The 16,104-nt window shown below is 37.5% G+C and overlaps 1 protein-coding gene across 1 annotated transcript in view; it reads left to right on the top strand.

The window, feature by feature from the left end:
- The first annotated feature begins 349 nt into the window (after positions 1-349).
- The window catches only part of ANGPT1 (angiopoietin 1), a 154,304-nt gene continuing 138,549 nt past the window's right edge, over positions 350-16,104 (top strand). Inside the window, exon 1 of the mRNA XM_085053408.1 lies at positions 350-1,072. Coding sequence (XP_084909534.1) covers positions 776-1,072 — 297 coding nt within the window. The 5' untranslated portion in view covers positions 350-775. The remainder of the gene's footprint in view (positions 1,073-16,104) is intronic.

The following is a 16,104-nucleotide window of genomic DNA, read 5'->3' as shown; positions in this document are numbered from 1 at the left end:
AGGGTTAAACTTAACTTTTTCTTTCCTGTAAGTGTCATTTGCCCGACCTAGAATTCTTTAATACATACAGAGCAGAGCAGAACTGAAAATATTTTTAATTTCAGTGCTTTGTATATTTACAGAGGGATTACAACAAACTTCTACACTTTATCTACATTTTAATAGGTCAGTGCGAACATATGAAGTGTATTAAGGTGGACTGAGTTATTAAACTTACGTGAATTCGTCAGAAGCCCCCAGCAGTTGCATGCAGCCGGGGCTGGGCAGACATGCATGATTGAGGTCATGCATCCAGCCAGTTTGTAAGATGATCCCTCCGTACTGAGCCATCAGCCATCCTTAGCATAGGGGCGCACTCATACACGCATTCCTGTCAAGTCATCTTGTGAAAGGCTGCTTGCTTCCAGCTTGGCTTGAAAGTGCAACCTTAATAAAACTCACTGAAGCCTGAGAGAAAATAGCAGTTCTGCAGCAGATAGTGTAGGGGAAAGAGACTGGGATATGCATATGCAGCTGACTAAAGCAGGCTACATGCTGGACTGTAACAGAGAGGAAACAATAAATCTTAACTACTATGCAATAAATATTCCCAATTTTAACTAAGGAAGCTATCCTCACAGTAAAATTAAAAGAAAATAACAGTTTATCCAAGCTTGATTTTTAAAGTGTGCTGCTTCAGTCCTTTCTCCAAAGACTTTAAGGGAAATTAAGAACAAATTTAAAGAAAGAGGAAGAAAAAGTTTTTCTTAAAGCAGGAAAGGAAAGTAATAATAACATGTCAGTTTTCTTTTCCTTTGCTTTCCTGGCAGCGATTCTTGCTCTTGTAGGCTGTACTAACCAGCGTCGGGGTCCAGAAGGCAGTGGGAGAAGATTTAACCGAGTTCAGCATGGGCAGTGCACCTATACTTTCATTCTGCCAGAACAGGATGGGAACTGTCGTGAAAGCACGACAGACCAGTACAACACAAATGCTCTTCAGAGAGATGCTCCTCACGTGGAACAGGATTTCTCTTCCCAGAAGCTGCAACATCTGGAACATGTGATGGAAAATTACACTCAATGGCTGCAAAAAGTAAGTGTTTCTTTCTTTTTTTTTTTTTTTCCCTCATTAAATGGTCTTTTTGGGGGATGTTTATGCTGTTCAAAGTTTTCATTAGTTTCTATGAGAATAGAAGTAATAAGGACTGATACAGCTGTTGGCTGTATAGCAGAGAAATGTTTTAGCCAGAGTGCACCCTTCCTAGTGACATTGCTCTTGGGAGCAGAATTTTCTTCACTTTACTGAAAGATGCAACTTCTTAAGCCTTCTTTTCAAGAAACTGTGGATGTGAGTGAGTTGGAGAACACAAAAATCCTCCAGAGACTCCACTGATAGAATTTACTAAGTATTCTTATAAGCTGTATTTACACTTCATAGATTGAGCTCAGATGTCATGCAGGATACCTGCTACTCTGACAGCAAAAGGGAGCATTTAAAAAAATCAGCATTTAAAGGCACTGGGTTAGGAATATCACTGTTCCTTCATAAACAGATCCTGTAATTCTATTCTACCCAGATAATTGCTGGAAAGAAACAGCAAAATATATGGGCAATCACAGTTCTAAAACTTCACAATAAACTTTTTTAACCATGTTGAATACACTGATCTTGAAACAGCCTGCTTCAATTTGTGTTTGTATATGTGCATTCTTTCCTAGAAAGGTGAAAATGGGTTTCAAGGTGTAAGTGAATAAAAGTAATTACTTTTATGAAGTCAGGGTATGAAAAGACTTAAATAGGTGAATAATTATACTCCTATGAGCAGTCCCATTCACCTTAGCATGATTACTCACTTGTGAAAAATTACATGCCTTGCATGGATAGTGTCCATGCCTTGGTAAAGAAAATGTTTTGGGGTGGCTGACCAGTTAAAATAAATAAACAGTCTGTGTACAGCTATTTGTGAAATTCCCATTCACATGCTGGCATTTTGACCTGGCAAAACTTAGAAAATTGCACAATTGAGTGATGCAACTTGTCATGTATTATGGTACAAGAAAACTGCTGTATGTACCCATTTGAGAGATACATGATTTAACTCCAACACAAGTTCATGCTAAGAATGAACATCAATAAAACTCTAATGAAGACTCTGCTAGGTTGGCTGAAACTTCATATTAGCATAGTTGCTGCTAACCTATCTATTTACAAGTTTTGTTTCATCCAGACAGTATATAAGACAGAAGTATGTTAAAAAGCATGTACAGCCACCCCCACCCCCCTAAATCTACTACTTAAGATAATAGATCTAGATTTTATATAGGATTTCCTTATTTTTTGGTAAATTATTTTTCTCTTGCATATCTGACTATAGCAAGAGAGAGAAGATTCTGTGCAGAAAACATAACCAAACATTTCAGTTTTAGACTACTTCCCTCAGTTTTTAATGTCTTGATCTGCCTTGGGGAATGTAAACCTGGAAATTAGGGGATTTCTAATGTAAAGGAAGAGAAAATATCTTACTGTGCCTTGGGAGACTGAGACAAGCATTAAAACCAGAAAAGTTGTTTTCTGTCTTTATGCACACATGATTTTACTTGAGGAAGTTGCCTGCTGAATCATGTTTCTAAGACTTAACTTATTCTGTGTTTGTCCACTAGAGACTGAACTAAGATCACTGTTTCACTGAACATGAGGAAATATGAGTCTCTGGAGTGTGAATGTCTGAGGGTTAGTCCTCTCACACTTTGGAGGAAAGTGATTAAACAGGTAGGAAGCCCAGTGAAAAGGGTTTATATTTGAGGACTGTTTTCTTCTGTAATGATTGTAAAACTGGCTAAAGGCAGAACTATCCCCCTCCTCCTTTCCCTCCCAGCCCCCAGCCCCCTGCTCCCAGGGGTTTGCATAAAACTGGGATTATGCATGTATCCCCATGTGTCAGTTTTCCTTGGAATGAAAGGACCTGTTTCTCTGTGTGAAGGACCATGTCTCACTCTGAACAAATGAGGCTGATGCAGCTCCTTTATAGCATCTCTGAATGCTGAATTTGCTTTGTTGCTGTTGCCACTACAAAGCATTTCAGCCATAACTCATTTCCTTTCAAAACATGCGTAATGCTCAAGTGTAATGAATATATTACGTAGATATCTCACATCTCAGTTTTATATTCTGCATTTATTTTTCCCCCTAAACTTTCTACACTAAACAGCGTTTTACAATGCACCTGCTGTGAATGAACTAAAGAATAATTAACAGTTGTAGGTCTTTTACTGGGAGAGAATACTTGTAATCAGAAATAATGTCTAAGAATTTTAGAAATAGTCTGACTTACATAAAGGAGCTATGTTTATTACTTCAGGTAAAATATATAACTTTCAGTAAGAATTTACGTGGCCAATATTTGGCAAGGTGAATTATTTTCTCAGCACAAATGCTCCCCTGTGATATTTAAAAAAAATACTTACAAAATTTTGTAAGAATCATGGCTTGCTTAAATCTGTAGGATTTTACTTTAAAATTGTTATTCTTCAATATCTAAACTATCAGATTTCCAGAAGCAAAACAAGTATAGTTTTCTGTAAAAAAAAAAACAAAAAAAATTTATTCTTTAACTCAGAATTGCTTCTTTGATGATCTACAATCTTGATTGTAGTTAAAAATGCCCTTGCTTGGGGAGCCAATTACAGGCAATTAAGGCCCAGCCTTGTCCTTTATAATTTGCATATCTATAATCAGTGTAACTAGGGTTGGTTGACAAACCAGGGACATGGCAAAATGCTCTGCATAGAAACTACGCGGAAGAAGATGACTTGGTAAACATTTTTAGAGATTTTCCTAGAACTGTTTATTTTAATACCGGATAACTTTCCCCATTGTTTAAGCTTGGGTTTCATTTCTGCAATATGTTTATACTGATAGTTCAAAACAAACAGTTCATCACATTTTCTTTCTTGCAGTAACTGACTGGCTCACGTGACACTGTTTGGTATTTAGTTGCAGTGTCTAAGTATTGCCAAAGAGGAGTTACATGAAATGTTATCATCATGTCTTGCTTAGGAAGTTGCTGTTGGCTTGCAGAACTGACAGTATTGATGGACTCAGTACACATTCAGAATAGCTGTATAAATGAGCGTTCCATATACTTTTCCTGCAGTCTAAATGCTAGTAACAATTGTTATAACAGTGATAAGTGAGTTTTACATGATCCACTCTTTCTTTTCTTTTTGCTCATTATCTAAGCAGAATACCATAAAAGTTTAAAAATACTACTTAACAATAGTATACTATTAGAAGCTAATGCATACAAGTGTTACAAGGTAGATACACTTAAACAAAAAAACAAAAAAACAAAAAAAAAAAAAAGAAGATTCAACTCACTTCCTTTCCCTTCAAAGTTCCTGTGTTATTACCAGCTACAACTAAAGAAGCCTGAAATTATGGTCTGGGTTCAGTCATTAAAGAAAGAAATTATGAGCAATTTTTCTGGGATATCTGTAACCATTTGAAAGTCTAAAGTTTATTCTTACGATGGTTTTGAAAAATTTGCATTTTATTTGTAATTCTGTCTCACTGGGAATTTTGCAATGTAATACGTGACCTAAAAGTTCACATGATATTTGGACGTTGAGTGCAACCAGGAGATACATGATGAGCTCCTGCTATTCTGCATGTATGGGCTTTACTAACACAGCTGTGCAAAAAATGGCTTTCCAGTAAATCTTTCCTTTTTCAAGGTAGACCGGGAAAGGAAACAGTGGGAAAATTTCATCCAAACTGGGCACTAGCCTCCTATTTAGCATCCAGCTCAAACCTGTATTTATTTTCTAGACACAGAAGCTGTTTACTATTCTGGGTGCTCCTTTCTGCTTTGGAGTCAATGAATTCTCATATCCAAAGCAGAGCCTCATTCTAGTGATATTTGAAGTGCAGTTCCCACACACATCTTGTGAAACAAAGCATGGAATACAAAGTAGTTGGATGTCTTAGTGTACTACTCAATGAGCAATAATATATGTATAAAAGCCAAATTTAAAGAGTAAAAATAACTTCATGGAAATTGGCTCCAAGGATATTCATGTTTGAGTGTAAATCCAAAATTGCTTATATACCCTCAAAAAGCTATTGGCCAAAAATATGCCTGCTTTTCAAAGATGTATTAGTCAAATTGCTCAAGTCCTTGGCATTTTCTGATGTATCCACGAGAAAGAGGCAAGGCTTCAAATGTGGAAATGCCTGAAAGCTTTACATTATTGGGGAATAATTTATTTGTCAATTAGTTTTTTTTAAGAAGCAGAAGAATCAGGGAATTAGACTGAAGGACAGTTTCACATGTTGCCACATTTGGTAGCAAATTACTTAAAAATATTTCCCATGCTTGGAGGGAAGGCTTTATCATAATGTTCAGTAGGGCCTGAATGTGTTTATTTGCAGTGATGACAGCCATAATTAGGAACTTTCTGGTTACAATAAAATATTACATTTATTAGTCATCAAAATTGTCCAACCAAGATGCCCAGTGGGAGATCTCATTTGGAGCACTGAGAGCTTTTCTAAATGAAACTGATACACAGTAAATGGCATGTAATTTTGAGGGTGCTGAGAACTCATAGTTCCCATTCCATTATGTGGTTTGGAAGCAACCTACTTCACAGTCCCGTGTGCCCTAGAAAAAAAGAAAAAGGCAGCTGATGTGGGAAAAGTAATAAGGTTTGGTATGTTAGGCCTGCATCATTCCACCCAAACTTAGAATTATAGAATCACAGGATCATTAAGGTTGAAAAAGACCTCCAAGATCATAGAATCCAACCTTTGAGCAAACATCACCATGTCAAATCATTGCACTAAGTGCTACATTTCTTGAACACCTTTATGGACAGTGGCTCCACTAACTGCCTGGGCAGTCTGTTCCCATACTTAACCACCCTTTCAGTGAAGACTTTTTCCTGATGTCCAACATGAACCTCCCCTGGCACAGCTTAAGGCCATTTCCTCCTGTCCTGTCACTTGTTACTCAGGAGAAGAGGCCAATCCCCTCTTCATCACAACCTCCTTTCAGGTCGTTGTAGAGAGTGATAAGGTCCCCCTTCAGCCTCCTTTTCTCCAGGCTGAACAACCCCAGCTACTTCAGCTGCTCCTCATACAACTTACACTTTAGACCCTTCACCAGCTTTGTTTCCCTTCGCTGGACCTCCTCCAGCCCCTCACTGTCCTTCTGGTAGTGAGGGGCCTGAAACTGAACACAGCACTCAAGGTGTGGCCTCACCAGTGCCCAGTACAGGAAGACAATCACGTCCTTGGTCCTGCTGGCCACACTAGTTGTGAACACAAGCCAGGATGCCATTGGCCTTCTTGACCACCTGGGCACATGCTGGCTCATGTTCAGCTGCTGTCACCAGGTCGTTTTCCTTTGGGCAACTTTCCAGCCACTCTGTCCCCAGGCTGTAGTGCTGCAGGGGGTTGTTGTGACCCAAGGACAGGGCCCAGCACTTGGTCTTGTTGAACCTCATAGTGTTAGACTAGGCCCACTGATCCAGCCTGTTCAGATCCTTCTGCAGAGCCCTCCTACCCTCCAGCAGATCAATGCTCCCACTCAACTTAGTGCAGTCTGTGAACTTACTGAGGATGCACTTGATCCCCTCATCCAGTTCACTGATAAAGTTATTAAATAGGACTGGCCCCAGTATTGAGCCTTGGGGAGCGCATGAGTGAGTGGCCACCAGCTGGAAGTAGCACCATTCACTATCACACCCTGGGCCCAGTCTTACAGAGCTAGTTTTTGACCCAGCAAAGAGTGCAGCTGTCCAAGTCATTGGATGCCAGCTTCTCCAGGAGAATGCCAGTTACCCAAAATAGTTTTTTCTTTGATGTGGGCAATCTCTTAGTGCTGACATGAGACAGTAGCAAGCCCAGAGGAAGGCTCAGCTGTCTGAACTGTCCTGTGGAAATCCCTGTTTCTCTTCACTGACCTCAGGAAAATCATGAGCAGCTCCCTTCCTGATTTTAATGCCTCAGTTAAGTGTGATGGATTTAAGCTTTACTTCTGTCCCTGTCTGTCATATGGACTTCACTTGTGACTGCTAGGAAATTGTAAACTTTAAGTATTCCTGTTTCCCTTTTCTAATACAGATATAGCACTACTACTCAATTTCACAAGGCTGTTAGGAGGCTTAATATGTTATTTTTTGTGTTGCTTTTGGAGTCTTTCTGGTGGCAGATATTTTGTGTTCTTAACAGTTTATGCATTATAATAATGTTTCCAACATTTACAGAAGACTGTGAGATTAAAATCTTTTGGAAGGAAATTGCTTTTAGTATGAGGAGTAACTAAGGTACTTCATAAAAACCAATAAATACAATGAATATACATCTATAAAACTAAGACTATCTTGCAGGTTGCAGTTGGGTTAACAGGTTATTTGTGTCCTGCTCACAGTGAGAATAGTCCTGCTTCTTGCAGGGTTCTTAAGACCTATCAAGCAGCTGTTGCTCCAACCTGTATTCATCTGAAATGCAAAGGACTGAGTCTTGTATGGATTTTCATGGACACCAGTAAGCAATACCTGGTTTTTCAGAGCTAACCTTACAAAAAATGTTGAATAAACTTATCATCAAAACTGGGCTCAATTGTGTGACCTGTCACAAACAAAATCTGAAAGGTGAAGGTACTTAACAGTCTACTTGTATTCATCTCAGTTTACAGTTCAGCTTAGTTCAGTCTTACCCTCTGTACTTGCAACAATTGCAGACAATGAAGAGCTAGTAAATGAGGACCTTCTACAAACAGTATCATGGTTTAACTGTGCTGTGAACTCATCTTTAACACCAGGAGCTCAAGTGTCTTGAATAAACAGTTCTGGTGTAAAAGTCTCCCCAGTAGCATAAGAATTTCCTCTCTTGTTAAGGGGTTGAAGTTTGATCAGGAAAGGGAAATTGAAATAGTCTCATATTTCATAGAAAAAAATTTTCTTATGAAACAAGCTGTACATTAATACAAGGTTAGTTTTTTCTAACCATATGTGCATATTTTAGATGGTGTCATGAAACACCAGGGTGGTGAATGTTCACTTGGAAAGGTAACTTAGAAATGCCATAAATTGTTTCACATTTGCACTGAATTCTCATTAATATTTCTGCACAAAGATCAAGGTTCACTTTTCATTGTCTTAGTTAGGAATCAGGTTAATCTAAAACAGTGTAAGCCCTACTCAACTGGGATAAGAATTCTAATCGGGAACTTGCACCAGTTTAATTATACCTGTTTAAAACTGATGTGAATCAAGCTAGCACCACTTTCTTGTCTAAACAAGACTTTACAGTTGGTTACACTCGATATTGAACAGGTATATGGTGCAGATGGTCAAAGCAAGACAAGTACGGGGATTCAGCTGGAAAGATGCTCAAGTTACACTGTATAAATGGTTTACTTTTAGATTTAAACCAAACCAACCGACCAAAAAAATTTAAGAAAATGCTGTAATTACTCAGAGGGGATCATATAGAAAATCAGTGTTCCAGGCCCTGGAGGCCCTGGAACTACATGATTTAAAGAAATTTCTTTTACTTTCTTGACTAGCTTCTAGGAGCAGAAATGAAAAAAAAAAAGAAAAGAAAAGACCAAAACCAACCGAACAACCCCCCCCCAAAAAAAAAAAACAAAACCAAAACCAACCAACCAACCAACCGAAAACAGTAAGACAAGGGTAATAGTCTTAAGAGAACTATGCTGGTTTCATTGTGGAGTAGGTGTGTATTTAGCAAAGGTACTTTTAAGGTCTGTTATATGGTAGTACATGGTCAATCATATGATTTGTGTTACTATTCCTCTCTTAAAGGAGTTGAAATAGGCTGAAAATCAATGTTAAATGTTGCAGTTGGAAAACCTGTGTAGAAGATCTATGAGTAAAAAGTGGCTGAGGAAAAACTCTCTAAGAAGGCTGCAGAATTCCTCTCCCTTAGACACCTCACTCCAGTGCATGACTGTGTGCACACATACATGCATTTTGATCTTTGGTGTGTTTGGTGTTAAGTTACATGGAAATCTAAGTGTGGTGTCTTAAATCCATTCTCATGTTTTATACCAATGTACCTGCTGTCAATCTGTTGTTCTCCTCAAATTGAGCTGTTGGCTTAGAAAAAAAGATCTGGTAGCAAGATGAAACCTTGTGTATTGTACATGCATTACTTTTGTGTGAATGATTCCACAATTGTATTGCTGAAAAAATATTTTACAGAAGCTTATTTGCTTTTGTCCTTCCCAGAATGTACATGAAGCAAGAATTTTCATGTATTCTGGAAAAAATCTTGGACTTTTGTTCTCCCCATCCCAGGCACATTTCTGTCCTTCCATGAGTGTATGTTGCAAGACAAACCTGATTGTGCTTTGTGCATGCATGACATCTGCTTCTTTAATCAGACATAACATAAGTGTATACCTATAATTTTTCATCACTTCTTCTGGGAACTTTAATGTGTAAATTCTTGCCTTTTGTCATGTTGTCTCTAGTAGTCTTATTGCAAATAGATATACTAGGCATTCCTTCTGGCACAGGAATGTATGGAAACAACCAAAATTCAATTGTTCCAGTTAGCAGAATTTTATTCTGATTCTGTTCTGCCTGAGAATTTGGGTCCTGATATTCTTGTCTTTTTGTACCAAGGAGGAAAATAGGCTTGAGAGATTACAGCAGAGATAGGATAAACTCTGAGCATCTCTGCCAGGATGAAATTGGGCAAGACTACAGAACTGTGGGAAAAAATCAGGAGTATGAGCAGACAGCCTTAGAAGGTAATTTATCTATTTTTGACGGTATGGCTTCTTTCACACGAGAACATAGATGATCAGATTGGTGCTAATCAATTTTGAATCTAAAAACTATTTCTGCTGCAGGCTATTGTGCCATTTATAGACTGATCCTGCCTTCTTTCATATCTAAATTTCCCTTAAAGGCTTTCTGTATGCAAGAGACTTTTCTTGAAAGACACTATTTACCTTACAAAAATAAAGTCTTAGTGATAACACTGTCAGCAGGTCAGACTTTTAGTTTCCTCATCTGTTATCCACCAACCTATAATGTCAGAGGGAACTTCCAAGGTTTCAAAGAAAAAAGCATTGAGTTTGAGGCATTTCAGTGCTACTGCCCACTATTTTAAATGTTGCAGCAAATTTTGAGTCATTACCAAAGGCTATTCATTCTTCAAAGTGAGGTTCTTATGTCCTGATTGTAGATGAAAAAAATCTGATTCTTTATGTGTAAATTTAGTATTTTGAGATGTGTTTCAATATTTCACCTTTAATACACTCCATAGTCATGGAACATATTTTAAATACCCACAAAAATCAAAGGAAAAGTCCTAGTACAATCCCTAGAGATGTTTTTACATTTATCTTCAGGATTGTGGTGGACTTGCCTGCCCTCTGGATCATATGATTTATGAATATTTTAAAGTTGTCAGCCTATGCTTATAAAAGTGTATTTTTCCTTTGGAATCTCTTCCTTGCAAATATGGTCTTGCACAGTGGAGATATAGGAAAAAACAATTTAGTTGTTGTTAAATGATATATTTCTTTGTTTTATTTTTCTAGGCAATGTATTGAATGAATTTGGATTAAACCACCCAGGGTTTTATTTAATAGCGCTGATTTTCACTTTCATACGTTCAGCTTTGAGTAGCTTTAGCGATATTTATCTTCTAGGAATTTTAGTTCTCCTGCAGGAGTCTTTTGAAGGAAAGAGAACTGTATTCAATAAATCTCTTTCTAAAAATTCTGCCACCAGTTCAGTGTGTAGGTAATAAAACAGTGAGGGTGAATAATAGGATCATTTACGTGTCTTTCTCTTCTTGCTTCTGAGTCATGCATTTGTGTCTCAAAATGGCAAGGATCTAAATAGTTATGTTACTACCACTATCAGTGCACTACTTCATCTAAATTTTTTTTTTTTTAAATTTAAAAACTTGTGTAGCAATTACTCAATACTTCTGAAATCTCAGAGGAATGCTTCATATACAACCTATTTCCCTGAAGTCTCCTCCAACACCAGAGAACTCAAAGATGACTGCTGCAGCCTGTGAAAATTGGGCATTCATATGCAGATAAAAGTACCTGAAATGAGGATTTAGGATCACTGCCTTTATCATTTAAGAATTAAGTGTATTTATTTGTGTCACAGTTAAATATTGACCCTTCCCCGTATTAATTCATCAGGAAATTCCTGTAGCCTTCTAGGCCACATCAGCAAGTCAGCACAGTAATGGGAAGCCCCCAAACCATGATGCCTTTGGTGCTGTGCCTGGAATTTTGAGGATCTGCTTAGAGGGAAAATTGCTCAAAGAGATGATCTAATCTCTTCCTGAATGAACTATTCCCCTTTGTTCCTTGGCTAAAACGTCATACTTCACTCTGTGTGTGACTTACCATAGTAGAGATAAATGGTCAAGGGCCACCTATCTTTCCTGCGTCACTTCTGTCCTGTCAATGGGAAAGGCCATCAATGCTCTGCTAGAAAGTTTTTCTGTGTTGCTATTTTTGTGTGGAGGAGATATGGACTGCAAAATTCTTTATCACTTTAGCCTGTTAACTACAGAGGCGATGATTAAGGTTGTTTCTCTTCACATTTTTCTTGAATGATCCAGTTTGATCTCTTGGCTTTTCTAAGAATTCTGGCTGATGCAATAAATATCCTTTTGTATATTTCTCTGACATTGTTGACCTCCATGACATCCCACAGCTCAACCATTAGAGCCTCTGCCTTCATGTCAGTTGTTAAAAGAACTATTTGTACCTGTTACAATTCCAAAGTTTATGCAGGGAAGCATAAGTAAGACAACTGTATCTGTAGAGGCACACGAGGTAAAAGGGGTTTTCCGTGTACAAGGTTTTCGTTAAAGGCAAAGGATCATTACAGCAGAATTAATTCAATCATCTTTGGCAAAAAAAAAAAAAAGTGGTTTGATCTGTTTGATAACCTAGTTTTTAACTGCAGACTATAGGGAAGGGTAATGGTTGGTACAATCCACAAATTTGTGACTGCCGAGGTACCAACCTGTCACTAAAGTACACACAATCAGATACCTAGTCCCGATGTGATAGAAAAGGCTGAAAAATTATTCTGCTATACAGCACTGTGTTCAGTAAAATGCCCTGAAACAATGTAGATGTAAAGAGTTTACTGGTGTGTAGCCCTACAAAGGTCATTATACTACTTATTTTGGCATGAAGAAAAGCTTATCATAATTAAAATAAGACATTTCTTTTTTTTGGAAGAACGGAAAAACTATTTTTGTGACTTAAAGAATATAGGAGTGAGTAAGAGAAGATGTTCAGCAGCATGTTTTCATGAGGAAACCAGGAATTCTCAAAATTTTGCTGGTTATCAAGGTATCTAAAATGCAGACAACCCCCAGGTGAAATGCTGAATCGAACCAAAAGGCCGTGGGGGGCAGTACAGGTGGTAACTAATGCAACACTTTGTCACCAGGAATGCCCTTGCAGCTATCTATGATAACCTCAAATGTAGTGTTTGTGTTTGCTGCTTATGACCATTAAGTGAAAAAACAATTTACTAGCATCAAGCAAGCACCTTGGAGAGTTTGTGATGATGTCAGGAATACTGGAAAGGCATTTGTCCAAATTTGCCAACTTTAAATTTTGCAAGATCTAAGAACTTGACCCCAAGTATGCCAAGGGTCCTTTTCTGAGTTGATGGTACTCACATTTTCCACGAAGCAAGCTTTAGCTTTGTGAAAGAGATTGTTTTAATTTCATCACTGGAGTGTTAGCACAAGGACGTAGCTCCTATTCATAGACTTCAACGGGAGGTAGAACTGAGAGGGAATTCCTCTGTTACACTGAACATGCACATGTATATTTTATGCTTTTGGATAAGTGGATCAGAAGGAGAAGTCCAGAGATTTTCTATAGAGAATAGCAACAGAAAAGTTCAAAGCATCAAAAAAGGGAGAATTGTAATTCCTTGCACAGATTACCTAGAGGAACGTATGACATTAATTTTTTTTGCCAATGCATGATAACTGTTATGGGACATGCTGTACTTGCCACAGGACAGAGGCAGGAATAAATTCAGTATTTAACTGTTTAGTCAACATATTTATATATTGACTTTCAAAGTGAAATCTATATACCAATATTAAAAATTGTTATAAAATTAAACACAGAATGAAATAAAAGAATTTGTCTGGAATTCAGTTTTTAAAGCTAGGATTACTGATTGTATTACTTTAATGCTGAATCAGTAAGCCAACAAAAGCAATTGTCATGTTCTACTTTAATACCTCCCACAAAAAAAAACCTGCATTACAAACCCTAGAAATGGGGGGAAAAACTGAAAAAGAAAAAAGTTTCCTTGACCCAGGACTTAGTACTCCTACACATCTTGGAAACAGCTATTAATTTGGCCACTGACCCCCTGAGGTATTTCCTAGAAGAAGAATTGAGCAAGACTGAAAATGTTTTTATTGCACTCTTATGGGCATGAAGATAAGACATGAATTCTTGATCCATAAAATATGTACCAAGTGTGACGTCCTTTTTCATGCGAATTTTTAAAGATTACTTCAACAATTTTATTCATTATTTTGCTACCAAGTCATGCAGAGCTCCTGAAATCATGATCAAAACTCTGGCCATTCATCTCTAGAATTAGTCCTGTTTGGTCTTGGTTTTGGTTTTGTTTATTTTTTCTCTGGCCTATAACTCACCATGATGGAACTCTGAAAATGTGTTTTAGGGTAAATTTCCGATTTTCATTAGTCTTAAATTTCAGGATGACACCTCAGTGTTAATTATATCAGTGTGGTTCTGAGTTGTCGTGTTTTGACTTCCATAGTTAAGTCCTTTAGAAAGGCTGAAAGAAAGCTGAAGCAAGACTATTTTAAGAATACTACTCATAAGGCAATACAAGCTTTATATTGTGAGACATCCTGAGTCAGAGTTGCTCAGTGTTTTTTCTGTCAGAATGGATATTAATTTTGGTTTTGCTTCTCTTAGGCTTTGCCTGGAATTGCTATTATATTTTCCAGGTGTAGTTATTATGAGACCTTACCAAAAAAGTCAGCTAGAAAAACCAGTAATTTCCTATGGGAACATAAACCCAAAGGAGGTTTTCAACACAGTCCACAAACTCAAACCATTATCACTGAAGAGTCTTGAGAGGATTAGAAACGAAAAAAAAGGTCTCTTGACTCTCACTTGGAATGTGATGTTAATGAAGTTGTATGGAGCTTGGCCTGATGCTGCTCACAGTGAATCGGCAGGAAAAAACTAAGCACAATTTCCCTTCAGAAAAGGGGTTTTCCCAACCTCAAGCCCCCACATCTTAAACTGACTTCTCCTCCCTGCTTCTCCTGTCACTTTCAGAAGTAGCAGAAGTTCCAGGTCTACCTTTTGGTAACAGCTCTCTGGCTTCACCTACATCAAAATGTTTCTGCCTTATCACAAAGGGTATTTCTCTCCAGAAAAAGACAGACCAACCTCAGCTCTGTCCAGGCAAACCCATTTGGCAGAACAGGAAATTCCCAGATGGTCAGAAGGAATTTTAAAGGGTTGGTGTGGTATGTTGCAAAATGCTAGCCTGGCACCCAGAGACTGAAGTCTGTTATTTATAGAAAAGCAGAGGCAAAAAAAAAAAAAAAAAAGATTATGTGCTTCCTCACAATATGCTCTACAATCATTGCATTGTGTCAACATGAATTTGTGGGGTACCACATCAAGATATGAAATGATAACACAGTCTCCATCCCCAGCCAGTTATTTCCTCCACATGCCTAGAAAGATACCAATTAAATCTGTGTGCAGGGGCAGTGTTACTTAATAAAAGAGAAAGGACCACCTTTAGAAAGCCCTGGAACTACAGTGTAAGTCACAAATCATATAATCACTGGCATCAGTGGAACAATCCCAATATCAATCTGCTGTAGCTTAAAGAAGAAGACTCAAGCCCATCTTGTGAGAAGCAGACAAGCTCAGATTTTTTTTGCTCATTTGAGGATAGGATTCAGTGTACAGCTTTTATTATGCATACAGCCTACTCTAAGCATTCCCCAGGCCTGAAAGGGGGATCATGAGGTACATCTCATGAGAACAATTTGGTAGAGACATTTTCAGTATTTCCTTTATATTTTGTGTCAAAAAGAACATAAAAGCAACTTGGCGTACTTTTTTTCGCTGCTCTTTTTCTCAGTCCTTTAAAACAGCAAAGAAGAACTGAGATGCTTGTCATAACAGAAGCACTTGAACTAATCAGGAAGATTATCTTAATTTAAACCTAGTATTGGATTCTATCTGGCATCTATTTTTCAGTGAATGTTTGAGTAATTTTTTGTGCTTCTGTTGCTCAAGCCAACAGGAAATGGTTTAGGGTGGTTTATTTTTTTTCCCCCTGAAATATTTTAAGACAGAAAAATCCTTTTTGTTCACATTTTCTGCAGACAGTTTGTACATTTCCATGAGCTCTTTTTTGTGACAGAAATGCTGTTTAGGAGATGTAATCCTGTTAGAGACTCTCCAGTCTGAGGGCTTGAGACCTCAGGTAAAAACAGCCACATGGCATAGAGGAACAACAAACCAAAATGCTGTCGTTCTCAGCCAAGAGGTTAGAATTCTTAGTTAAATAATGTATTCTTTCTCTTTTTTATCTATTTATTTATAAATTAATTTTCCTTTAATTTTAAAAATTTGAGGTTTTTCAAGAACTGAAATAAATGTAATTGGAAAATGTTTTTCTACTTATTAAATCAGCAGATAGGGTTTTTTCCTTTTGCATAAACTAAATTAGCTAAAAGTTACTTTCCTTAATTAAACCAAACACCAGGGCATTGGAAGAAAAGTTACAAATAGTTCTCTTTGAAATCAGATGCCTGTAGTTCAGTGGGGACAGTTCGCATGATCTTTTCTACATCAACAACATTCCACATGCATATTCTTTCTATCTTCTTCAAGAGAAAAAAGGAAATGCAGAAGAAATTGTTTCCAGAGAAACAGGAGGACACCAAAAGTGTGCATCCTTTTTCTTACTGGAAAATATATCCATGTACTGTACAAGTATACAAATAGTATACAAGTATACAAGTATACAAATATACTGTACAAGTATACAAATACATTTAGG

This window comes from Lichenostomus cassidix, chromosome 2, assembly GCF_008360975.1.
Source record: "Lichenostomus cassidix isolate B80296 chromosome 2, HeHo_3.0, whole genome shotgun sequence".
Lineage (NCBI taxonomy): Eukaryota > Metazoa > Chordata > Aves > Passeriformes > Meliphagidae > Lichenostomus > Lichenostomus cassidix.
This window is presented reverse-complemented; position numbering and strand designations above follow the sequence as displayed.